A 26,564-nucleotide genomic window follows, 5' to 3' on the forward strand; every position below is an offset into this window, starting at 1 on the left:
TTGAAGACATGGTACGAGTGAGTACACTGATTAATTTTAATGGCTTTGTAAACAACTATATAAAACAGTTTGTAAAAATTCATGCACTTTCAGTGTAAATTCATTTTTGAAATAGCTGAAATTTATGTACAACAGTGTGAACTGTAACAGTGACTTCATTCAGTTGGGTGGTTCACCACAAATATATTCAGCTGCATAGAAACATTATTATTGCCTACACGGAAAACCAGAAAGCAAAATCATGTAAAAAAAAAAAAAAAAAGAAAAAAAGAAAAAAAGGAAAAAAAAAGAAAGAAAGAAAGAATAAAATATATTTCTAACAGGTGCTTCTATTGAAAGACGACTGTCCTGACTGATCAGACGGATTACAAAAGTCAGTTCCTTCCAACTCACTTATTTAGCTGAGACAAAAGAACTAAGTTCTAGTGAATAAAGTATTGTTTAAGAACTTTCCCTTTACTAAAAATTACATTCTGAAGTATCAGTAAAGATCTATTGTACATAAAGTCAATAGTAGACGACAAAAAAGCCTGAGTTGATGGGGAAAAGTCATAATAGATGAATCATAATAAATCCAAAAAGCCTGAGGAAAAAGACCACTGATTTACTATTTTACAAAAATTTACAACTGTATCATTGAAAGAAATAAGAAAAAACAAAAAAAAAAAAACAAAGCAAAACATGACAAGTTGCTCTAAAAAAAAAAAATCTAAATTATTTTTTTTACAGCTAAGATATGTTATTAAATAATTCACTCTTGGTGGAAAAACAGAAAACTTACTGAGGAAATCAAAAAAATGATGTAAATGAGGTACTTCAGGTGGTGAGCCTGAGCCCAGACTGGATTCAACCTTTATTTAAGCTTCTAACTGTTATTCATGAGACGTGTCCTCGAGCCAACACTTAAATAAGCCAAGTAATCACATTAAGCTTGATAGAGCGACAGAGAGACAGATTAACATAGAGAACAGTCAAATACAGGATCCAGTGTCATGGGTTGGTGGGAATATGAGGCAGCACTCAGGGTCAATTGTGTCCATTTCCAGAATTAAAAAAGTTTATAAAAATAACAAAAACTGTGCTGCATGCTGTTGAGCCTACACAACGACGCAGCGTTGAACTCTTAAATATAAAAATATGCTTTGATTTTTTTAAACTGCTACCTGGTTTGAGCCGCCACACCCCTGGCGTTCCTCTCCCAGGATCCCGAGATGAGCTGAAGCGTGGAGATGACAGTCATGCTGAACTGACTGAGACACAGTGTTTCAAACAGCTTCAGGTTCGAGTCAACAGTCCCTGTAAGGCATTTGCTAAGTCTATGGCTGCGGGTAGCAGACCCAGACAGCTCCTGTTATGTCTTCCGGCTGCTCCAGATCTGCTCAGGTGTGCTCTTGTGGTCTGACGAATAATCGAAAGGTGAACGGTGGCCCATGGGTGAGCGGGAGTCATAGGGTGAGCGCTGGTCTCGAGGAGAGCGGGGCCCACTGGCCGAGGCCCGTTGCTCTGTCTGCCAGTCTGAGTGGTAGCGGTAGGAAGAACGCTGGTCTGAATGGCCGTAGTCCTTCACATCCAGCCGATGGTCTCTGCTGCGGAACTCCTCCAACTTCCTGTGCTTACTGTCGTTGTAATATCTACACAGGAACACAGCATCAGCATGAGACAAAGTTCCTATCAGTGAAAAACGCACAAAATGACCCATGCCAGCCTTCATCAGTAAGGGGTCAAACCCCAGTGTTTTTGTGCTGGCTTTGCTAGTGCCAGTATCAATATCATTGGCATCATCACTAACCCTATTATTATTATTATTATTGTCATCAATAATGACGGAATTAAAGAGCAGCATCCTGTCGAGTTTGTCACTTTCTTAGGTTCTAACACCAAAGTTGATGTGTAGACTTCAGAAATTACTGATAAAAAGTAGGTGTGGATTATTTAGAAGAAAAATTATTTATCTTTAATTGCATTTCACCCTCCAGAAAAATCAACTACATCCCAGAGCTGACATTTTCAGCACATTAAAGTTATTCATACAACCTGGTATCATTTCAGAAATCAGTCAACTGACGGGAAATCAATGAACATCTTCAGACACCTACAGTCTCTAAATTTGGAGTCCAGAATCTTCAGAGGCATTCATCATCTCTCACTCATTCACTCTGTGTGAGCAATGCTTTTTATGTGTAACAGATGAAAACAGTGCAGATCTCATGAAGTGTGAGAGCATATGCAGCTCCTATGTCCCTTTTGATTTAGGCCGCAACGGTCAGGGGACAAATTCTTAGCTGTCTTAATCGCTACAGGCTGCTTGGACCCTGGTTATGGTTCTAACCCGAAGGAAGCTCTTCATCCTTTCGAGCAGCCCCGCTTGCGCACAAGTTTGCTTTAATGTTTCTGATGCAGTGTTCAAACTGTGACCACACACTCTGGTTATCTTTCACTGTAGAACAACCAGTTCAAGTGCATGCTTGAACATTACATTACAACTGAAGCAGTAGCACTGCTTATTTGGGGATCTTTAGTTAATTGGTCTTAATTCAGTAGTTAGTTTTACTGAAGTGCTTGTTGTGGTGTGAAACTGCCGTTCTTGTGAAAATAGACCTTAGTTGCTTTTGTGGAAAAGGGTCTATTGCCATCGTTCCAAAAGTTTTATGGCTCATCTGGAGAGTTGCCCAGCAATTTGTCCACAATGAGCCATACCCTGGATGAACTGTATTGGTTACATGTCCAGTGTTTATGCCTGCCTAGGGACATCAGAAGGATGTGAATAACTAAAGCTGGTAAGATGCAACTTTTATCATTATATGACAGTGAATTATGTCCCCACCTGTCCTGTCTGTCTCTGTCCCTGCTGTCTGGTCTGTAGTGGTCTCTTTCTCTGTGATCTTTGCCGTTGCTGAAGGAGGAGTGTGGCCTTTTCCTGGACTCCCCTCCTGCGGTTTTCCTATGAGAGTCTGAGCTATGTCTCTCCTTGCTGCTGCTACTGCTGCTGCTCTCGTGGTATCGTCCTGAGGCCTGATGCCTGTCTGAGCTATAGCTGTCCCTGCTGCTCTCGTCCTGGTGAGCGTTGTCCTTCAGTCTTTCAACATCTACAGATGAAGAAAAGAAAGCATTCAGGCAGCAGTCACAGCTTGCTTTACTTATGTTTTTATGTGCAACAGGGAAAATGCCCATACCTGCATGTTTAAAACCATGGGCGTTTATACTTCTAGTGTTCTGTTCCATTGCCTGAAGAAACACAATCATCATCATAATCATGAATTTCTATAGTCCGCAGAAGGAGTCACAGTATTATCATGAAGGTCTTCCCATACCTGGGCATTCTCTTGTCTTTTTTTGATTGCATGCTTATACAGTTTGTGCAGTTTCCTGGCATCAAACTCAGTGAATTTGGAAACAAATATCCACAGGTTTCTGTAAAGACAAAAACTTAAGCTTATTACATACAACAACTTATTTGTCAGTTTCTTTGTGTGCTAATTACACAAGTTACATGTGATAAATCATGACTGAATGTGTGTACGAACTTTCTCCACTGTTTTGTCTGGTCAGGGTTTGAATACTCCTTCAGACACTCTGTGATGTGGTCTCCAATCTTTATGAGACATTGCCTAGTATGCTCAAGCTGCTCTCGCTCAGACAGCCCTTTCTCCGGTCTGTCCAGTTGCTTCAGGGCAGCTTTCACCGGCCGCATCCTCTCTTTACACTGCAACAGTCAAACCCAAGTTAACGCCAGTAAAGTCTGTTTGAACTTTGCTGCCTCCGCTTGCAATACAATCACAGTATTCAAGCATTATACTACAGTATATAGAGGCTGTTTTATTGTTCCCTCAATCTTTAGCTTCTAATATTTTCTTTCAGGAGAAGTTTTTTTTTTCCCCCAGAGAAACATACCACACTGAAAGTCCGCTGGTCCAGCTCCTCAGACTCCTCAGACACCGGAAGATTCTCTCCACTTGCTGTTATGTGCACAGGGACATCAGAGACTTTCTTTGCTCGCTCGCGTACCTCAGTTTTTACTTCATTCTAGTGAAAAAGATTTGTGATGTGATTTATAATGAGATACTCTCTTGTCATTTACACAGAGCCTTTAGCATTATTATGTCAACATTATACTTTATTTAATGAATCAAGACTATGACCCACATTGGGAAAGAATATATGAGTCTTAGTTTCACCTTGTCTATATTCTCCTCTTGTTTATGTATAGCCTCCAGGGGCTTTATTTCTTTTTTCTCCTTTGGATCCTTTGCTTCTTTGAAGTCCCAGCTATCCTCCTTTTTCTCCTTTTTGCCCTCTTTTTTGATTTCCTTTTCTTTGACATCTCTCTCGCCTGATGAAGAGCCCTCATCCTGCTCAGGCTCCACCTCATCTTCATCGTCACCCTCTTCCTCTTCTTCCTCCTCTTCCTCCTCCTCCTCCTTCACCGTGACCCTGTCTGCCCGGCCCCGTCTGCTTGGGTGCTTCACTGGTGCCATCTCCTGTAAGGGTAAGGGCACACCACGCATACAGTTCCAAACAGGAAACATGCAGCTGCAAGGGGGGGGCAGATATAACGTGATTGTCACAAATATTAGTATCTGAATGTACCTTTTCCTCATTAAGTGCGTCCTCATCGTCCGACCGCTTGTCTGATGTGGCATCTGAAGACAGACTCTTCATTGCCTCGTCTGTCTTTGTCAGTTTCAGAGTTTTGCTTTTTTTACTTCGAGGTTTTCTCTTCCGTGAGTTGGCCTGCAACACGGTGAGACATAGTGGACTAGTAGACACATTCCACACTCCACAGCAATGGTGAAAACACAGAGGAACCTGGACATTAAGAGTCATGTTAAACTTACGGTCCCAGCTTGTTTCTGTGCTTCTTTTTTGGCCAGATCCTTGCTCAGTAACTTGATGAGGTAGTCCGCTCTTGTCTGTAGTTGTTTGGCCTGTGGCTTCTTATCGGGGTCATCTGGTAGGAGCTGATAAACAGTGTACACAGTTTATGCTTCAAATTCAATTTGAGTAGAAAGTTGCTACCCACGGCTCTGTGAAACTTTTCCCTTAGTTTAAACATGCCTTTGAAGTGACCGTAGACATAAGGCCCCAGTGGACAAGTTTATAGTGAGCACCTTGACTTTCAGTCTTTCATCATTTAAGAAGGGTTGGCAAATGTGGCCTAAGTATTATTGTGATGCAAAATATACATCTCCATCTTTTCTATAGGAAATCCAAAATGCATAATTTAACCCTAGGTGCTCCCCCCCATTGGACCCTGAAGTTCCATTATCTCAGATAATTTTCCATTGAGACAAGTGATCTGTTGATTGTCATACACTAAAAAGAAGACATCATGATATAGTTTCAATGTCTTCATATTACACAGGCAAGTCAACATATATAATTGATCTTGTCTATTTTTGACCCTTTTAGCAACTGCAATGAGAGACGCAAGAGGCAGCATGGACTACATGGTCCCATCAGGCACATTGTCAGTTATAACCATACCATGCACAATTTAATAACTAACTTATTAGGTTGAACGCAGTAAGTTCTTATACTTCCACCCATTGTACACAAATTACAAAAGCACTAACTGGCTTCATAGTCCCTCTGCTCACATTGCCCCAACACTAGGGGTGCGCAGTATAAGAGGCAGACTGCATAAAAGATATAAATTTGGCGTACGGTAGAGATTTGGACTCTACCGACCAATCGCAATAACACTTGTTGATGACGTCATCGTATCTGCCTCAGTGTGGCAATGGCTTTAAGCACAGAGATCATGGAGCAAGAGGGGCTGGTAAAAAAAAACAACAAAAACATGGTGCTACATCAGTGATTTGGACTTGGTTCATATCAAAGAGTTGGATAGTGAGCAGAAAAATTTAATTTGTAAGATGTATTGAGCGACAGTGCCTGCTAACAAAAGTAAAATGAGCAATTTGTTCTACTTCTAAAAACAAAACATGACCTCGAGTATGAGAAGAGCCAGAGGAGGCACTCATCTCAAATGCTCTGTAAGTCTCAGCACACAGTAGGGAAGAAAACGCAATATAATTTTAGGCCATATCACCCGGCCCTACCCCACACCAAGCTTCTTCGGCCACAGGAAACGCTCCACATGTGGACAACGGAGTCATCCGTCTAGCTAAAAACATCACACAACTGTTTCCATACGAAGTGGTGAAGTAAGAAGTAATTACATGTTGTTACTTGATGCATATGCATGGACACATTATGGGACAAGAACAGGTGGGAATTGACATGTTTCCTCGCTTTGTCTTGAGCAAAATTGATGCAGAATTATGAACTGTAGAATTTAACAGACAGTTTATTCAGATTCTGTTTCTTTCTTCAAACAATTCATAACATCCGATCGCCAGTTTCTCCTCTTCTCTTTAAAAAAAATTGGTAAAATTCAAAGACAGTGTTTTGACTTTTTGATGATGCTGGGACTGGGAATAAGCTATGGGGGTTTTTTAAAATGTTTTAAAATCTGGCAGCAATAGAACAAAATGTCAAAGAATAGAGGGATCTAAACACTTCCTAAAACCACAACACTCACAGACACTTGTGAGTACATGTACATGTTCTCTTCTAACTGACCTTGTGTGTAAGATTGAGGTCTGGGTCCATCTTGATCATCTCCCAGCTGCCGTAACCGTACTCGTAGATGCCAATCAGGAGGCTGGAGTCATCCTCCTTCCCCCACTCGATGTCAAAGTGAGCTGCCTTTGAGTGGCATGGAATCATATACCTGCTCACACACAAAAACTTCATGAGGTCATATTTAACTACAGGGTGCCTGTTAACACAGTATGAAATGTATGAGCCACTAACTTACTGGGCCTTTCAAAGAGTAAGGGTGTTTTAGAATACAGTCCTCTGCAAATGGACTAAACCCCATCTTCTTTAAGTGGACAGAGAAGTGGACTTTCTCCAATTTTCATTTGAAAGAGGACACTTTCATTATCCATCTCAAATCTGACACAGCAACAGCTAATCTGATTTCAGTTCAACTCACATTAGGGGGTTAGAAATGCTGACTAATTGTTCTGAATTAATTTTGGAGGTTGAAAGGGACCAAGTGTGAAAATAACCTAATAAAATTTGAAGTGAAGCCTGATCCTGTCCAACGGGAACCATTGTGTGCAATAGAAGCCTTACTTCTTCCTCTCCTCTGGGTCAGCAGGAATGGCCTTGTGCAGTGGTGCCAGCTCTTCCTCATGGGAGATAACAAGCTTGGCATTCACCTGAACTCCAGAGATCCTGAATGTGGGGCCTTTAACCTTTCCTCTTCTGCCTCCTGATCATAAAACAAGAAGAAATAAGGAGTTTCATCAAGGGAAGCTCCAAATCACATTTTGAGAACCATGAAATCACAGCAGACACAAAATGTCTGCAAATAGTGAATGTCATGAACTATTACTGTAGCCTTTTCAGCATGTGTACACAGCACAACAATTATACATTCATAAATCCTTCAGACCCAGGATTATCCATCAAGATCTGTTAGTCACCTGAGGTCTTGTCTGGTCCACAGGGGTTTTCTCGTAGTGTCCTCACACAGCCGTTGTGAACTGTTTCTGCCAATCGTTTCAGGTCGTGTTCAGACTTGTCCACAAGTTCAGCATCACGAGCAATAGCATCCAACCTGAGTTAAGGAGATGTAGACTTACTAGTCTGTGTGGCATATTGCTGTTATTAAGAATGAGTAAATCTGGAGTATCTTGCCTTTCCAGTGGTCCTCCAAATTTTTTGTAACTCTTGACAAACCTGTAAGGAGATGAAAGAGGTTTGAAGAATCAGCTGCTGGGATAAGATAAAAAGTCACAAATGAGAAATCAAATCAAACAGTCACCTCCGGATCTCAGCGTCACTGAAACCTTTGATATTTTCTCGTGGAATGGTCCGAGGCCGCCCTCGTTTCTTTGGCCTCTTTCGGTCTGAGGGGGAGTCACTGTCAGACCCGGAGTACCTCCTGTTCCTGCTCTGTCTGCCCTCGACAGCATTGAAGCTTATCTAATAATGTATCAAGTTCATTAAAAGTTGATATATAAAAGCTCATTAAAAACAAAAAACCCTGAACGTTCTGGGAACTAAACATCACAACTAAACAAACCCTGATCATATTATGCATGACTGCCTGCATACCTGTTTGGCACAATTCCTCATGCGTGGTAGCATGTAGATCTCCTCCAGCTCCTTCTGTCTCTCCTCCTCTTCCATTCTTCTCCTCTGCTCCTCCGGAATAATGTCGTCCCAACTCCGCTGACTTCGCTCAGAGTCGATGTCTATTTCTTCGTCTTCCATCATTGAGAAGTTTGCTACCTGCAAAGGATGGGTCAACAAACAACTGTGAATGGTACCCCTCTGAACATAAACACAAAAGTAAAGCCATCTTTGCTTTTGAAACCACTTTCCAAACCAGTGAACAATTTTTAACCTTGAACTGAGACAGCAGTTCCTCTCCTACTGTGGAAGGTCCAGGGTCATTCTCCCTGGTCTCAGCTCTTTTCAAGATCTCGTCAATATCCATTTCCTGTGGTACAAAGAACGCCACAACATGCTATATCAGTACTTAATCATGCACACACACTTGAGTAAATAAAACTGGTAAATAAACTACGTACCTGAGGCTCTTGCTCCTCACCCTCTGGCTCTTTGAAAAGCTCCTCGGCACCAAACTTGAGGATGGCAGAGAGCTCCTCCTTATTGAAGGGTGCTGAACTGTATTGAAAAGAAATCACCACACATTAATAGCAACAAAGTGTAACACCAATCTTTATGAAAAACACAAAGACCACAGATCTCAAAGTCACAGTGACTTAAGTATTTGGCCAATATCAGCCAATTGATCCTTGAGTCAGAGTTCCAAAATTTGAGAAATTCCGACAAAGAGTCACAGGGATGTCAAGTTCATTAGAATGATAAAAATTGACAACACCACAAAACGTCATGCCTGTGGACATGGCTCCAGCTGATTTGAAAATCTGCATTAATTCTGGCAATGTGACAACACAAGGTGGGCAGACAAAAAGGAGGGGGCATGATGGAGCAGCAGAGTGTGGTTTCTTGCCTGGATGGAGCAGCACCAGTATGGAGGACTGTTTTCCCTGTGGTGTCCATCCTTTGAATAACAAGATGGTCCAGCACCATTTTTTTCTTTGCCCTCTCAATGATGTCCTCCTCCACAGAGCCCTTTGTCACCAGACGATAGATATTCACCTGCCATTGCACATGGAAATCATAATATATACAGTTAACTCCTTAAATCATAGCAGAACAGCAGGCTGTGGTCTCTGTTCAGGTTAGGTTGGCAATCTTTATTTCCATGGGACAATTTGAGTGGGGTTATAAAACGTACAACAATACCAGCTTTTAAGTTAAATTCTATACTGCATTCCTGCCTCAAAATACATTGGAACATACTAACTGAGTTGAGACGGTGGCTGCTTACCTGTCTCTTCTGTCCAATCCTGTGGGCTCTGGCTTGAGCCTGTAGGTCATTCTGGGGGTTCCAGTCTGAGTCAAATATGACTACTGTATCAGCTGATGCAAGGTTGATACCCAAACCACCCGCACGTGTTGATAACAAGAAGCAGAAATCCTGAGAGCACAAATGGAGGTTGTAGCTATAAACAGTTGTGTTTTATTAAACAAATGCTATATTGACAGTATGTAGAGCAGAGAACTTACCTCTGAGCCTTCAGCATTGAAGTGATCCAACGCCTGCTTCCTCATCTCCCCTTTGATTGAGCCATCCAATCTCTAAACAAATAGACAGCATTTCATATTGAGACAGTTATAACAGACAATTACTTTCATTTTGTCGATTGAAAAGATAATGGTCTGAGTCCAACACTGGCTGGTGCGTGATGGCTCGCCACTCTCTCTCCCCCTTCTCAAGGGGGTTGGGTGGTTCTCCCGGTGCAAGGAAGATCTCCTTCTCCCGCAGTGTCCTTGGTCTGTGTGTGTTGGTCCAGCACCCTGCATGACCACAGCCCCACCTCGTCCTTCCTTTTGGGTGCTTTTCCGGTGTCCACCCGTGGAGGCATTGTCAGAGCTCCCAGGTGGGTCTCTTCAGCTGGTGGGGTGGTATCTCCAGCTCGTCCAGTGAATGGGGGTTGGGATTTGGGGTGTGAAATATCTGTGGCGGGCATGGATGGCTGGGTGGGGGGGGGGGGTGTGAGGCCCTCCTGTTCCACTCCAACGTGTGCTTGCTTGGGTGGTTCAGTGGTGCTTGCCGTTAGCTGCCTTAAACACTGGGGGTTGCAGCCATGTGGCTGCAGTGGCTCTCTGGGTTTGGTGCTTCATATGCTCCCACACATGGGGAGCCTTGCCTCTGACCCGACTCTGGACCCTGGTGATGGTCTCACTCATTTTTAGGGAATGCTCCCACACATGTGTGGTTTCACTTGCCAGCTCAGGTTGGGTCACATCATGAATCTTGATGAATCCTGCCAAAAATGGGCTGAGCTGTTCTGTCATTCCATCATTATGCACACCATCTTTGACTTGGCTCCTCTACTGGGACACCTTCACCTACCCAGACTCCCATCTCCCCACATATCTACACAGAAACCTTCTGGACTCTCTTAATCTCCGAGTGAGGTAACAGGGAAATCACAGTGTCCTATACTCTACCACCTGCTTTGCTTCCGCTCCCCTGCCCATCCTACTGCATCTTTCCTTTGCTTCCCCCTATAGTCACTGAGATGTAGCACTGCCTTCCCTGCCACACAAAGGTCATTCCATTCAACAAAGATCAACAAACTAGCTTCCAGGGAGGGCTGGTGATGGTCACTCACACACTCACACACACACAGAAATAATAAAATATTTAACAGCAAGACTATAAGTGCATCATTCTCATGGAGAGTTGATGCACCCTGTGATGTTAAACTACGAGAATAAATGCAGTACGAAAAAAAAAAAAAAAGAGTCAATCGTCATTAATCATAATGAAGTGTGAAACTTTATTTCTTTAATCTTGCTAACTTATTAAAAATTAAACTTGAAATCGCTTGACAAGTGTTTAGTCCCTTAAATTTGACTCCTAAATCTACAGATTACCTTGGATTAAAGTTCCCTGTATTTGTTTTCAGCATTTGTTTCAGGAAGATCTTCTCAAAAACCAGCAAATTGGATGGGGGAAACCTTTGAACTGTTATCTTTAGATCTACATGGTTTATTTCCAGACTGGCTGAGAGTCCCAATTTCACCCCGTCAACACATTTACATGTACAGTTAATTAAGCTATGGTTACACTGCGATAAAGCCATTTCATCTGACTTCTGTCCCTTTCCCAGTATACATGCACGGAAGTGAAATCGATTTATTTGTTGAAATCATGTCGCCTCCGCTATAATAGGTGACAATATGCACTCTTTTGGCTTGTGGGTAATGGGTCGCTACCGATTGACCTATGACATCACAGACTACAACAGAGGTGGAAATAAAAAAAATGAAAAAAGACTGATGAGCTAGCAAGTCAGCACATTTGTATCCACACAAAAATTAACTTTTGTTGCAGACTTGCCATGTTCAACGCTTCTTATGACCAACCTCCTACGTTTGTGTTTTAAATGCCATTCAACTTCCGGGTCATAGCTGAGCGCGAAACTTTAGTGCATGTGCAGATCACCTTCTCCAGCACCAGTCAACTGTCTATATACATGCAGCAGTAGATCGACTTTCAATCACATTATCTGGGTGTGTTAGTCCGACAATTACAAATTCGACTTCAGTCGAGCTGACATGTTTGCATGTACTTTAAATGTCCAGCTTTGGCCAGACTAATGCAACAATTAGGTTTTGGTTTTTTTTTTTAGGTGTCATGTAAACATAGTGACTATTGCCCCAGTTTCAGGTCATATGCACTCTGGGGTAGTTCATCCTAAAAAACTTTGGTGTATCTGGCTGCATGGAGCCATCCCTTGATTCTGTATTGTCCCTACCATAAGGCAATACCACCATAGCTTGAACCTGCCACACAACCATGCTTCCACATAAGAATTACATTAACCAGGGATTAGACAGTGAGACAGAGCATTATGCCACAATAGTTAAAATTTTCTCCCAAACCAGATCATCTTTGCCCCTAAAGTCTGAGGAAGGTACATCTTTTACTCCCATACATTTATTTAGTCATTGGTGGAGGGATGATCAGATGGCTATTCTGCCTTTAGACATTTCAAAAATGTTACATTGACTGAGTTCTTGGTCAGGTTGGCTAAAAGACCAAACGTGGGAAGAGTTGTGTGGCTTACAAACTTGCATTTTACACTCACTGAGATTATTGTGCTTCTGGCTACATTCACTGATCTATGCTGATTCATGGCTTGCACACATAAACCTTTGTAAACTGTCTATTTAATAGAACTTGCTAAAGGTTGACTCTGGAAAGGGTCCAATGAAGAACCTGATCACAATTCAAGAGCCTCAGCAAAAGCATATCATATCCATTATTTAAATTGTGTCCCAAATAAGGTGCTCCAAAAGTGTATGTACAGGATAATGGATGATCATGTGAGAGCAGTTTGTGTCTACCTGAAAGAGAAATTGTCGGCTTCTGAGGTATTCAGCCAGGATATCGAGCATCCGCACCATCTGGGAGAAGATAAGAACTCTGTGGCCTCGCTCCTTTAAACGCACCAGAAGTTTGTCCAACAGAACCAGCTTCCCACTGCTGCGGATCAGTTGCTGTGAGAGGACAGGATGGATTAACACAGTTATTGATCAGTATTCTCCAAGTAAAGAAATAAAGTTACTCAACCCAGTTATAGATTTGAATCTGTAGGCTTCACACATTTTCTGTCAGGTTCTAATTAGCAGTTAGAAAGTCTTCATATGGTATGTGCACACTTCCACCTTAATATGAATTACAAACAACAGCAACATAGGAGCTTTTATTTATAATTTCCTTTCAAGCTTTAACTAAAACATAAAACTTAAAAAAAGAAAAATGACAAAAAAACGAAAGAAAAAAAAAAAAAAACAAGTCCAAGTCTGTCTAAATAAAAAATCTCAAACTTCACACTGATACAAAAACAAGGCCATTTCAATAAGCACTAGCCAGCAAACTAAATGTTAATATATCCTTAAAAACACCTTCGAAGACAATAAGACTTTTTAAAAAAGTGCAGAGTAGGGATGCAGCGATTAACCAATTTTTCTATTAACTGTGCTTTAAGATGTCTCAATTAATTTAATCCCAAAGGCTCCGCTACACCGGGTTTTTCTCACTCCCCCCCCCCCAAAAAAAAAAGGTGTTCAGTGTTTTATTTATTTTCCAATGTAAGAGTGTTATTTGTACATTTAAATAAAAAAAACCCCTATACTGTCAGCTATAAGTCAAAAACCAACTAGATATTTTTTTCTACCATGTTTGCAAGTTCTCTACTCAGTTCTAAAAGAATTATAGAAAGAACACACAAACTGAATATACAAACTAGTTTTGTGATATTTTTAATCAAAAGAGCCATGCAGACAGAGGTCCTGCAGCCTTTGATTCCATTGTCTTCCCCCCCAAAAGGGAAATACTGATGTTTACTGATGTCTACAGAGCAGAGGCCACTTTTATTTAATTCCAAAGGGAGACTTTTTGTTTATCTTTATTATTTTGTACTGTATAATTTTATTAAGTGTTATTTCTGTCAATACAAAAATTAAAATATCTAAAGAATGCTCATGTGATTTCATTTCATCAGCAGTAGTGTGAAATTAATTAATGCATCATCGCGAAACTGTGAATTCGTATAATCAAAATCTATAATCATCATATCCCTGCGCAGCTCAGTGATGCAACAAAACTTTGCCACTGCAGCTAGAATCACACAAACATATCTAAAAAAGTCCCCCCCAAAAAAAAAAAAAAACTAGAAATTAACAGCTTTAGAGCCATCTCTCCTTTTGTTTAACTTTCTAAATTTTACAGCTTTAGTTCACCGTCACTGCTCTCTGGCTTTGGGCTGCAGCATCTATTTCTTCTAACAGTCTGAAAATAACTTCATTCTGTTAATCTTACCCATGTCATTAATTATAATAAAAAATAGACAACAACCCAGATAATCTAACACATTAACATACAATAAACAGACCTGTAGGGCTTCAGCTTTGTTGAATAACTCATTGTCCTCAGGGGGCTTGATAAGGTAACAGTGGTTACAACACTTCTTCAGTTCCATCATGATGTTGAGGAATCCTGATGTACTGCCTTTGGTACCTTTACTGAGAGCCTTGTAGTTCCTGGTCAGGATCCATCTAATCACAGACAGAACACTCACTTATTTTCCGTAACTTGCTTTAGTTTAGGTTTAGGAGTGTTTATGGGAATTTTTGACCATTCTTCCAGAAGCACATTTGTGAAGTCACACACTGATGTTGGACAAGAAGGCCTGGTTCTCATTTGCTGCTTTAGGTCGTCCCATGTTCTATCAGGTTGAGGTCAGGACTCTGCAGGCCGGTTAAGTTCATCCACACTAAACTCTCTCATCCATGTCTTTATGGATATTTTGTGATTATTTTGTGCACTGGTGCACAGTTCTGTTGGTATGCCACCATGACATACAGTATGGTATTCAAGTGATTTTGGACAATTGCCATGCTCCCAACTTTGTGGGAACAGTTTGGGGATGGCCCCTTCCTGTTCCAACATGACTGTGTTAGAGCAGAGACTGAGAGCCAGGTTTTCTCATCCTACATCAGTGTGTGACTTCACAAATGCGCCGTTGGAAGAACAGTCAAAAATCTCCATAAACACACTCCTAAACCTTGTGGAAAGTTTCCCAGAAGAGTTGAAGCTGTTATAGCCAACATCATATTAAACCCTTTAGATTAAGAATGGGATGTCACTTAAATTCATATGCGAGTCAAGGCAGGTGAGCGAATACTTTTGGCAATATAGTGTATGTCTAATACACTATATTGCCACATGTCATCCCTCACCCGCCCACCCGCCCCCCCCCAATTCCTTGTTACTCTTCAAACTGTCCTATCAAATAGAGAGAGAAAAAAAAAAAAAAAATAGATCACGTATCTGTATTGGATGTTATAATCTTAAAACTCCATTTTAAAATGTTAAGATATTCCCCATTTGGGAAGAGACAACAGAAACATTTTAAATAATGCATTGCATTTCAACTTAATCTTTTAGATTTTTGTTGACTACTCTACCATAAATTTTGTCTGACTAAAATCACTGTATTTCATCAACACAAAATTTAAAGCATTGCAGATTATCAAAATGTGACTTTAAGTAAATGGAATTTTCTTCAAGACTATGAATAAAAGTTAACACTGACTTGAACTGTACAAACTGGCTTTCTTGGTTCATATTTGATCTTTCCATCGTTATGTTCACACAAGGCACATGCACTATTGCCTGTGGTGCTACTATAGATTTGAACACAGAATAAACATATTTAAAACTAATGAACAGATGTTTATGTCTCCATGATAAAATTGTATGAGCTTGACTTGGGTGCATGATGACAAAGGGACAGAATTTCAGGATTCAAAAGGAAATGCAGCTTACTTATAATACTGTTTCTGGATAGCGCTCATCTCAACTCGGAGGATCTGTTCCACTTTGGCAGGAAGGGATTTCTCAACGTCCTTCTTTACCCTGCGCAGCAGAAAAGGCTCAAGTTCTTTGTGTAGACTGGTGTAGCCAGAATCCCTGCCTTTACCATGTTCCTCTTCAAACAGTTCCCAGGAGTGAAACCTTGAGGAAAAAGACAGTTATACAGTCTGCTCATGGTACAAATTACAAACTGAAAATTTATTAAAGATTTTTTTTTATGTATCAGTGTGCTAGTTGCTGATGATTTCGATTGAGCCACCTGGCCTCTTATTTTCAAACTTTTAGTCTTCGGCCCTAAGAACTGCTGACTCAAGTGACATCAAGAGGATATTTTTCAAACTTCACACAAATCCCTCTTGAGATACAAAATATTTAATTCCTCGCTTTTTATCCAAGTGCTTCTTTTATAATCTTGTCCACATTGCTTTTTGCTATAAGGAACAGTGTTTATTAGCCTTTAAGTGTGATAAAATGACCTACTTGTCTGGCATAATAAAGCGTAGCAGGGACCAGAGCTCTTTCAGGGAGTTCTGAAGTGGTGTTCCTGTGATCAGAAGCCTGTGATTGGACTTGAAATCTATCATGGTCTTGTAGAGGAGGGAGTCATCATTCTTCAACCGGTGTGCCTCATCCACACCAATGAAGGCCCAATTCACACTGCCCAAAAATGACTAGAAAACATTTATTATAGTTGTGTTAGTATCATGCACAGCTTTTGAACTGATCTTCACCACTTAATGAGTACAGCATGTGGAGGGGAAAAAAACAAAAACAAAACAACAACAATCCAGGACTATGTTCCATAATGCCATACAGTAGTTGCTTACTTTGTCTTTGAGAAGAATCTCGTATGTTGTGAGTAGGATGTTAAATTTAAGTCTCTTGCTATGGACATGCATCCACTCCTGTGTCCTAATCTACCAATTGAAAACACAGAAGAAAACATCATAAATGCAAAGACATTCAACAACAAACTGCATCCATACATTTTAACCCTTTATTCCCAGCAGGAGTGTCCTCAATCCCACCAGCATATCTATGTTTCAGTGCCTTTAGAATTGCAAGCAAATAAGATAGAGTAGCAATACTTTCTGCATAGAAAAACCTGAGGAGTTTATCATGCATTCAATGTGTCCCAGAGCGCTGTTTCTTCTTACTAAAGTGTTTGCAGAAATCCATTGTAAAGCGGACAAAAGAAAAACATAGTCCAGACTGTGGGCCTTCACAAGGCCCCCTATGTTGGAATACACTGTTAGAAAGATCTATTTTAAAATGGTACAGCTATGACGTAACTGTAATTTTGAAAATGTATGTAAAATTTTTTATTTTTTTTCACTTTCAACATTTTTATTAAGCTAAGTTATACATAATAAAATTTGGGATTGTATTGATGTTTTAAAAAAATTAAATACTACTAAAAAAAAATAAAATTAAAATGGCAATACAGCATGTAAAAAATTAACGATGCACTCTGGCAGATGTTCTATGGTAGGTCAAACAGTTAAACATTAACTACAGGAAAAAGGAATATTTAAGTCTTTTTTTTTTGGACCAGCGCGAATATTGAAGATGGATTTAGATGACTTGCTGTGTCTCCATCATTCTGATACAATCAGCTTCTATTAGCACAGTATTTACTGTCTGCAGCACTGCTAATTTAGCACAATGACTCCAGTTTTAGATAAACTGACGTTACTGAACTGTGTCTAGATGACAATTAGAGGCTGAGGGCTACACATCTTGTTACAGACAGTCAACTGACCTGTTCTGCTTTCCTGGCTGAGGAATTAGAAGTGCTTTCACCACAGTGACCCTCACCTCACACAATGCTTAGCTTGTGTTAACTGGACTTAACTGTAGTGGGATCCACTGAAAAACTAACTTTCTGTGATTGATCCATGTACATTTTATAAAGCTGGAATCACAGCTCAGTCTTTCACAAAATCACCAAAGAAACTGGCTAAGGTTTGACGATAGTAAGTCCGGACCTTCTCTTCTCTTTCTTAGATTTCAGCTGGAACCCACACTATTGAGTCTGTGAATGTGTGTCTGTAAGTGTACAGAGTGCCTGAACAACTATACCACATTTCTGCTGCTGATGTCTCCCAGATAGACCACAACATTCATCTGACTGGCCCAAAGCTGAATTTCTCTCTGCCAAGAGGTGAGTGTAGAGAGAGGCACAACCAGCAAGAAGGGCCCATACAGTTGGTGCTCATTAAACAGGTAGTTAAGAAAGCAGATGGTCTGGATGGTTTTCCCTAAACCCATCTCGTCTGCAAGGATGCAACTGTTGCCCCTATGAATGAGGATAAAGCAGAAGAGAACATCAGAAATTCAGTTTATTAGCCTGTTATGAAGCAGCTAAAACATGACTGTGGCATCTATGCCATTTCCATGCAGTTCTGTGAAAAAAAGCAAACAGTTCAACCCTCCTGTGAACACACATTAAAAATAACCCTTATTTAAAATGTTTATGCCCTGTTATCTTTCATTTCATAAAATAATAGGGTGAAGAGGGATTATACCAAAAGCTTTAGCTTGCATTAATTGACATTTTGAGCTATACCTGGATCACTGTCCTGCTGTAGAAGCTAGCCATGGTTCAGATATCTAGATTGACCTATCCCATGCAAGTTTGTGCCAACTCCAAAGATAATACAAAATGAACAGGTGTGGGAAAGTTGGTGGATTCATTGCTCTCCATGTTTCTTACTTTTTACTGCCTCAAATTAACTCAGTCAGTCCGGATTTCTTGCATCAATTTCCTTTTTACTAACATGTTTTTAGGCCTTTAAGAAACCTTACACCCAAATACAACTGATTTGACATTTCAGTGGAGAAGAAACTCCACGTTGGCTCAATGATCACCTTCATGAGTACATCATAATGAGATGTCAGCTAATTTGCATTATGTGAAGAACAGTAACTGAAGATTCATTTGTGCAATCCTCACAGAACTGAATAAAAACATCCTCCAATATCATATATCACTATCCAACCCTATATCACAAGCAAAAGTTGAATCACATCCAATAAAGGGCAGATTAATGTTGGAAGGTGAAATGAAACCAATTTAAGGACAACTTGAGACACACTTGCACCAGGAGTGGGCCATCCAGTTCAAACTGTCCAACTGGTAGTCTCGCAGCTCCAGTCCTTCACCAATGTAAGCTGGCTGCTTCTTCATGGGCACAAATCTGGGTCTCTGTTTAAGCACCTACAAGGAACAACGGGAGTTAGTTGACATGATTAAATGCAAAAGTCTACTAAGTTACCAAGTAATCACCAAAAAACTGCCACTGGCTGTGGAGACCTGGCAGTATTTTACCTTGCAGTCTCTGGATGGAATGGTCTTGGACTGGTTTCTGCTCATATAGTCGTTGATGCATTTCTGGAACTTTTTAGCAATCAGGGCACCATCTTCCCAGCTACATTCTGAATATGGTAAGCCTTGCCACTTGCACAGATAGTCTGGATAACCTGCGGCTGACTTCTGGTTTGAGTGGCCTGGCCAGAAGAATTGAAGACAGTTTTAATTACACAAGTTCAGTGGCATCAACTACAGTCAGAAAAAAAATGTCTGAGTCATAATGGCGCACCTATGATTCTCTCAACTAATTGATACTGAGAGTGAAGGTCATCCATCAATTCTTCCTGACAATTGAAATATTCTATATCTTCTGGTGAAGCCATCTTTAACCTGTATGGGGGGGAAAAAACAGAGTTTACAATAACCAGTCCATGTTGGATATGGGACAAACCAACACTTTTTTGGAGTGTACTAACTTATGTATTTCACAAATTCTAGATTTCATCATTAAAAATTAGCTGGTCAGTGGGTAAGAGATGATCAGTTTAAATCCCTACATAAATTAGAAAATTCCTATGGTAAAAAGATTAACCAGAGTAACCGTTTTATGCCTCTAATATTAATGCAATTGTTTCCAGGATATAAATAACGCATCTGGTTTTAAAATTTGAACCAGTTGAAGTTGAAGTGTAGCTGAAGACTATTTTAGAGGTACAGGTGTCTGAAAGCATGACAGTCAAGACAGTGGCCACCTATCTTACTGAATACAGGTTTTAATGGACAACATTTGTTTTTATGTGTTCTTGGTTCTTTTGAGACACCAATTTTCAATTAAATTGAGGTTTAAATCTGTGAGGGAAATTTCTGACAAAAAGATTGTGGCGTATCAGTTTAAAAATGTTTTCATGCAAATGTATGTGGATAGAAATAGTTAAGTTAGAGATAGGTCTTAATTTTTCTTTTAAAAATAAACCTAACTTTTTAGTCTGGCTTTTAACAAAGATATAAATTGTCTTTGTTTATTTGCCTGTCCATTTATTTATATATTTTAAGGTTTCCTATAGGGCAGTACAGCAGCATAGTGGTTAGTGATGTTGCCCCACAATAAGAAGGTTGTGGCCTCTGTTCAGGTTAATTGAGAACATGCACACAGAAAGGCCCCAGGCTTAAGAATGAAACCCATGACTTTCTCGCTGTGAGGAAATAGCACTAACCAGTATGCCGCCATGCTGCCTTGTCTAAATATGCATTTGTTTCTTTTTTTATATCAAATATTTATCTATTTGTTATCATTTTATTGCTCCTACAGGTGATTCATATTAGTGTTTTCACAGTTTCTGTTATTACTGTATTGATTTTTTTTACTCAGTAATGGGTAAATGGGTGTTTTAGTTTCTGTGAGGAAGATTAAATGGATGTAGGATTTTTTTTTTTTTTTTTTGCATTTCTTGGTAAAGTAAGTTACACGTCTATGAAAGTGATGAATAAATAAAAGTCCGATGAATCACTGATTGTTGGGTTTAGCATGGACACGACCATTGAATTCTACAGAGAGAGCAGCTGCCCCCTCTATCTACTTTTATTTATCATCTAATCATATGAGAATCATGTACATCAAACAAATTCTCACCATTTCTTTTTTTCCTGTTCCTTCTTCTTGAAATTGTCCAGTTTCTTCATGCCCTTGGCATTCTGCAACTTGAGTGTTTCCTCTGTCTCCCAGGTGTTGTGGATATGGGCCCAGTTCTTCCATTTTATCAAATACTGGACCTCACCAACTTCTTTGTTGGGATTAAAGTTGGAATTAGGGTCTCCATCTGCTTCTACAGCATAAACAGTGGTTGAACTTCCTGTTGCTGTTTGGGAAAAAAAAAAAGATGAGAATCATTCTTAGAGCTGGGCTCAAGTAGCCATAAATCTCCCAGGTATTTCCTAAGTTCCCCTGAAACCCCTCAACAATTTTTCTCATTGCTCCATCTCCTAAATTCTGAGGAATTTAACTTACCTCTTTTCCTTCCTATCCTACAGTCCATCACTCTCTCCAGTGTTTCGAATTCATCTTCTTCAGGCTGTGGGACATCTTCTCCTAAGACTTCCACCACATCATCTGAATCTGTCTTTAGTTCTTCATCCTCCTTGTAGCTGATGTTAACTGTGGCCTGCCGCCGTGGCCCCGCTGATGCCACCTTCTTGTAGTTTTCGTCTTCATCCTCAGAAGAAGAGCACTTCTTGGTGTTTTTCCTCTGGGTACTACTTTTTTTCCCGTTGCGAAAATTCAACCTAAGGCATGACAAGAAGTGATGCATCAAGTTAAACTCTGTGTGTGCACTATTGATCACAGATTTTATGATCAATACTTAAACAGACGATGTGACTGATCACTATAAATGGTTTATAATGTAACCATACATACCTTGGTAGACATTTAAAGGAAAATGACTTACTTGGTTGGAGGCTTTCTGCTTTTGATTTTGTGGCTCGGCTCATAGTCTGATGCCGTTTCATCACTATTCTCTGGTGATGAGTCTGATCCAGAGCCGCTCCCCGATGCAGAGTCAGAGGAGCCTGAATTCCTTCTTCTTTTGGATCCACTTGAAGAGTCAGATTCATCGCTACTTGATGAGTCCTACAAAAGATTATTGTTAAAGACAAGCACTTTTCTTAAATAATAAGAAAATGAGTCTAACAATTACATTTGCAATGGAGTCAATTAGTTCCCAATTAAACAGCACAACAAATGTATACTGGGAATCAAATTAGTTTGAAACCAACCTCATCAGATCCACTGTTTGAAGAGCTTTGTCTCTGCTGCAGTTGCTGCTGCTGAAGCTGCTGTTTCCTGAGCATAGCTGACCTTTGCACCGCTAGGATACTTGGGTTGGACTTCCAGAACTAAATCAATGAGTGAGGTCAAAGTTTAGCCAAAATAGGTGCAGATTAAAAGCTTTCACATATTAAGAGATTTAATGTGTGTTTTAATAAGTGTTATGTTTTAACACTAATGCGGCAGAGTCAATTTTGATAAATAGTTTAATGCAGTGTGAACCATTGGATGCTGTATTACGAAAGGCGCTTTACAGTTAATATATGAAGTTCAAATGAAAGTCCACCTTTGATAATTTCTTTACCTCAGCCCCATCAATATTTGACTTATTTGGTGGTTCCATCTTCTCCTTGGATTTCTGTGTGTCAGAGTCTGACTGGCTGCCAGAATCTGAGCCACTTCCTGAGTCACTGCTTCCTGATTGGCTGCTGCTGCTGCTGGAGGAACTGGAACTGGAGCCTGAGCCAGACCCTGATGCAGAGCCCGATCCAGAACCCGATTCATCATCAGAATTACTGTAATGCCAAAGGAAAATCCAAAAATTATTTGTTCGTAGTAATTCAGATCAATTTGGTTTAATTCATTCAAAACATTTTTGAATGGCTTCCAATAAAACACCTGTGGTTGCCTTTTATATACTTGGACAATGACAACAATGCTCCAACATTCATCTGAATTAAACATTTGTTTGTTCTTTAATTTGTTAGTATTCATGGAAAGATGACTGAAATAAAATTTGTTGTTAATACAAGCTGACACATAAGATTCCTCTGTAAAACTTCTTCATCTGTCAAAAAGGAGCTGGTCACATACAAGTGTCTGAATGACACTACAGAGGTTGTCAGGGACTTTAAATTACATCAAACTGAACGTGAAAATCTATACAGTCACCAGTCCACTTTTACAGTCTGATTGAATCCATACAAACTATTATTGCATTTCTCAGAGAGAAAGAACCAACTTGTGGAAGATGAATCAATTAAACAATTTGAAGTGTGGTGGCAGTGATGGAGGAGCCATATGACCATGGAGGTGTTAGCTTGCATTTTACGTCTGCTGATTGTATTTATGATTCAAATATTAAAGTTAATTAAATATTGTTAGATATCAGTTCATATAAATGGCACACATCAGTGTCAAACAAAAGATGAGGAGTAGTTCAAGACCACCCTGCTTCTGTCAAATGTGTTGAAATAATAAGATCCAATGGACAGTGGGGATTTCAATTAGTGTCAGCAATGTTGTAATGTCATTTTGTGAATTATGGCTTACCTTGATTCTCCACTGCTGTTGCTTACACTTTCATCCTCACTTCGTCCAGCCATTTTGAAGTCCAAAATATAGACTTCCCTTTACAATTAGGTTCCACCTAATTAACCTAAGAGAAGATGCACATTTAAAACATTATATATAACTGTCTGAGAAATTTTGTTTTATCCTGTAATTGCCTCAATTTGGCAAAAGTTGCAAAAAAATAAATAAATAAATAAATAAATAAAATCCAAGTCCTGATGATCATAAAATAAAAATCATATTTCCAACTCAGGACACTATCCCAAACAACGTGTAGTTGCTTCAAAAAGTTCAACACACGAACTGTCTATATGGAGCTGTCATTGCTCATCAAATTCGATTTATTAATGTCACATTTTCTAAAGCAATTTTTACACTGCGTTGTGCTTTCAGTTAAAATTGCGTCTCTCCTGCATGCCAAATCACTTTAGCAATGAATACCTGAAAATAAAATCTAAAACATAAAGACCTGCGTGGATGGTTGTTGTTAGCTACATTTGTTCTCTCACTGCAGAGGCCTATCAGGCCTGCGCAGAAGCAGCGTGTTTTCCCACTCACACAAAGATCCGTAAGCACTATTACCTCTAAATAACAACAAGGACCTTAGCCACAGTCAAAACAATCTTATCATGCGCGAAGTTATACTAACCTTCGATTCAGAGTACCAGTGAGTCTCGCTGTTGCTACACTTTAGCTTGTTGCTAACTACCCAATACCGGTTAGTGACGCCAGTATTAAATGTTGGCGGGGAGCGTTAGCAGCAATGTATACAGAAACGGTAAAGGCGCCAGTCAGCATTTTATCTCCGAATCCAAAAGGCCAACAAAACCAGACAACGATGGCCATAATATGTGGTACCAAGAACCAATTTGATTAAGGCTAGGTGCTCTGCTAGCCGCTGTACCTCACGAGTAACCAATTACTGTTTGTTAGCTTTAATGTGTTAGCATTATGATTTTCTCACAGAAAATTATAACACTTTTAAAATTAGAAAAGCATCAGTTAGCGTTATATGTCCACCAGATGAGCCACAAAAATGTCAGCCAAATGTTAAATGTGGTACCATTTATATTTTCGACCAACGTGAGGTCAACAAATATTAAGGTAGATGATAGCCCAGCGTTCACTGAGGTTGTCAAGCAAAGTACCATTGGCTAACGTTGTGAAGCACGAGGCTACCACGGAAGCTAACAAAATGACAAAACTTTGCCCCAGTTCATCTGAGCTGGGAACCGCTGGAATGTTCAATTTCTACTTATGGTCGACACTCGCTGATTAACAGTCAACAATATTTAACTATGCAAATGCATATGCAAGTAGTCGACCTTGATGGACTTCCAAACGTGTTTACTATTCATTATTAAACCCACAAATACAAATTAGCTAACCTAACTTCACCCTCTTCCATCTTGTTTTAATTCGCCGCTCACTTCTCGCGGCTTTTACCACATAAACATGCAACGTTAGCTCACTTTCTTGCTGAACTAAGTATTGAATTGCTCCGTTCTGTATGTTACTTTCAGTGAATCTTTGTTACCTGGAAAATGGCAAAGAAATAGCTGACTAAATCCACCTTTCCACTTCAGAGGTCCTTTCTTCTTTTATTTAACTGGTGAGCTAGCAGCTGCTGGTAGCTAACGCTACCTTACGCTAGCTAGCTATCTCCCAGTTCGGGAGAGCTGCCCCAACGACTCAGTTCTGTAAATCTGGAGCAGTTTTGGTTTCCCCCTCGCTTCAAAAATCAAGTTAAGCCCCCTTTCCCGTTGTAGGAGTAAGTAAAGTCTAATGCTCGTCGTCAACCACGATTGTAGAAAGCTGGCATTTCAATCCAGGGTCCTCCGACCGCCGGCCTCCGCCATGACGCCGTAGGGTTCACTTCACTAGGAAACCCCGGGCAGTGACGTAACGACTGGGCTTCTCATTACAGCAGCAGCAGCAGCAAACATCTGGCAGCAATGGGCATCAGAACTTCTTCCAAACACTTTAATCCCAGCTATGGGACTGTAAAATAAAAACTCCGCTTATTGAAGGATTAAAATCGTTAGGATTTAGACTGAAACAGGCTTATTCTACTCAGTGATACAGGGTTAAGGTTAGGGTTGGTTGTGAAATTCAAGGCACAACCCGATGAAACCTGGCTGCTATACATCCTTATCATTATCAAATATTTGCATCCTCTGAATATAGGAATATATGTTTATAACACATGGGTTATAAGAAAACATAAACAAACAAAGAATTTAAATATGTATCAAATAAAAAACGATTCAAAGCATTTCTGTAATATCCATGTGATATGGCATATACTTTTTGATAGAGTTTGACATGTAACCATATGTTGTTAAAGTACATTTGATTCATTTTTGCAGGTTTATTAAAACAACACATTAAAAAATAATCGCTTAGAATTAAAATTTCAATACGTTCAAGTCATTTTTTCTTATAAATGGCTATCTAATTAATTTAAAGTGCATCTTCATGTACTTTAGATGTATATGTATCTATATAGCATCTACAATCCAGCATAAAAAACATAAGATAATACATGCAAAATACTTACATTTGTAAATAAACTAGTTTGAGATGGTCATACACTGATATCAGTCATAACATAATGACCACATGTCTAATATTTTGTCAGTCCCTCTTTTACTGCCAAATCACCCATGGAGACGTGGACTCCTCTAGATGTCCAAAGGTGAGCTGTGGCATCTGGAGCAAGAGTTAGCAGCAGCTCCTGCAAGTTGTGAGGTGGAGACTCCATGAATGATGGATTGGATTGAAATCTGAGGAATTTGCAGCCAGGTCAACACCCTGACTTGGTTGTTGTTCCTGAACCATTGTAGCAGTGTGGCAGGCAGCATTATCCTGCTGAACGAAGCCACTGCCATCAGGGAACACTGTTTCCATTAAGGGCTAGACTTGGTCTGAACCAAGTTTAGGTTGGTCTTACATGTCAAAGTAACATCCTTATGAATGGTTTCCCAGCAGAACATTGCCCAGAGCTTTACAATGCTCCATCAACCCGTCTTCTTCCCATGATGCATCCCGGTGTCATGTATACCCCAGGTGAGAGAAATACACGCGCCCGACCATCCACATGATGTCCACATGGAACCAAACCATCTGCTTCCATTGCTCCATAGTCCAGCACTGATGCTCATGTGTCCATCGTAGATTCTTCGGTTGTTAGACAGGGCTCAGCATGGGCAGCTGCACAGCTTCATACACAACAAACTGTGATGCTCTGTATGTTCTGACACTTTTCCAACAACAACAGCATTAACTTTGTGCTACAGTAGCACTTCTTTTGCATCAGACCACATGGACCAACCATCACTCCCCAAAGAGTCATGACCCAGTCTGTAGTTCAGTGTCTTTCCATCCTTAGACCACTTGTGGTAGGCTCTGATCTCTGCAGAGCAGGAATATACCACAGAGCTGCAGTGTTGCAGATACTCTGATCAAGTGGTCTACACATCACAATTTTGCACAGTTGCCCATTTTTCTTTCAACACATCAACTTCAGGACAAAATGTTCACCTGCTGCCTAATATATCCTACTGACA

The 26,564-nt window shown here is 40.1% G+C and overlaps 1 protein-coding gene across 1 annotated transcript; it reads right to left on the minus strand.

Moving 5' to 3' along the window:
• chd1 (chromodomain helicase DNA binding protein 1) lies at window positions 1-24,859 on the minus strand. Its single transcript, XM_029515304.1, has 36 exons — window positions 24,533-24,859; window positions 22,975-23,080; window positions 22,007-22,217; window positions 21,651-21,770; window positions 21,323-21,504; window positions 20,884-21,158; window positions 20,509-20,734; window positions 19,168-19,268; window positions 18,897-19,075; window positions 18,664-18,785; window positions 17,648-17,864; window positions 16,393-16,482; window positions 16,046-16,236; window positions 15,518-15,706; window positions 14,082-14,244; window positions 12,532-12,684; window positions 9,679-9,750; window positions 9,440-9,589; window positions 9,059-9,207; window positions 8,613-8,709; window positions 8,426-8,521; window positions 8,134-8,310; window positions 7,841-8,001; window positions 7,714-7,755; window positions 7,500-7,633; window positions 7,147-7,285; window positions 6,586-6,736; window positions 4,836-4,958; window positions 4,588-4,731; window positions 4,176-4,478; window positions 3,892-4,023; window positions 3,525-3,703; window positions 3,312-3,411; window positions 3,174-3,225; window positions 2,825-3,086; window positions 1-1,631 (listed from the first exon to the last, which is right to left on the minus strand). The coding sequence occupies exons 2-36, from the start codon at window positions 23,025-23,027 to the stop codon at window positions 1,352-1,354; spliced, it is 5,415 nt and encodes a 1,804-aa protein (XP_029371164.1). The 5' UTR covers window positions 23,028-23,080; window positions 24,533-24,859; the 3' UTR covers window positions 1-1,351.
• Window positions 24,860-26,564: the final 1,705 nt, after the last annotated feature.

The sequence above is a fragment of the Echeneis naucrates genome, chromosome 12 (assembly GCF_900963305.1).
Source record: "Echeneis naucrates chromosome 12, fEcheNa1.1, whole genome shotgun sequence".
In the NCBI taxonomy this organism is placed as follows: domain Eukaryota; kingdom Metazoa; phylum Chordata; class Actinopteri; order Carangiformes; family Echeneidae; genus Echeneis; species Echeneis naucrates.

What these genes read in the sequence shown, in the direction of transcription:
- chd1 (XM_029515304.1), bottom strand. Translation starts at nt 23,027, where the DNA reads ATGGCTGGACGAAGTGAGGATGAAAGTGTAAGCAACAGCAGTGGAGAA. An exon ending in ATGGCCCACTCCTGGTGCAA is followed by an intron (nt 17,865 to 18,663) that starts GTGTGTCTCAAG and finishes CCTCATTCATAG; the next exon opens with GGGCAACAGTTGCATCCTTG. An exon ending in TTTGGAGGACCACTGGAAAG is followed by an intron (nt 7,634 to 7,713) that starts GCAAGATACTCC and finishes TCCTTAACTCAG; the next exon opens with GTTGGATGCTATTGCTCGTG.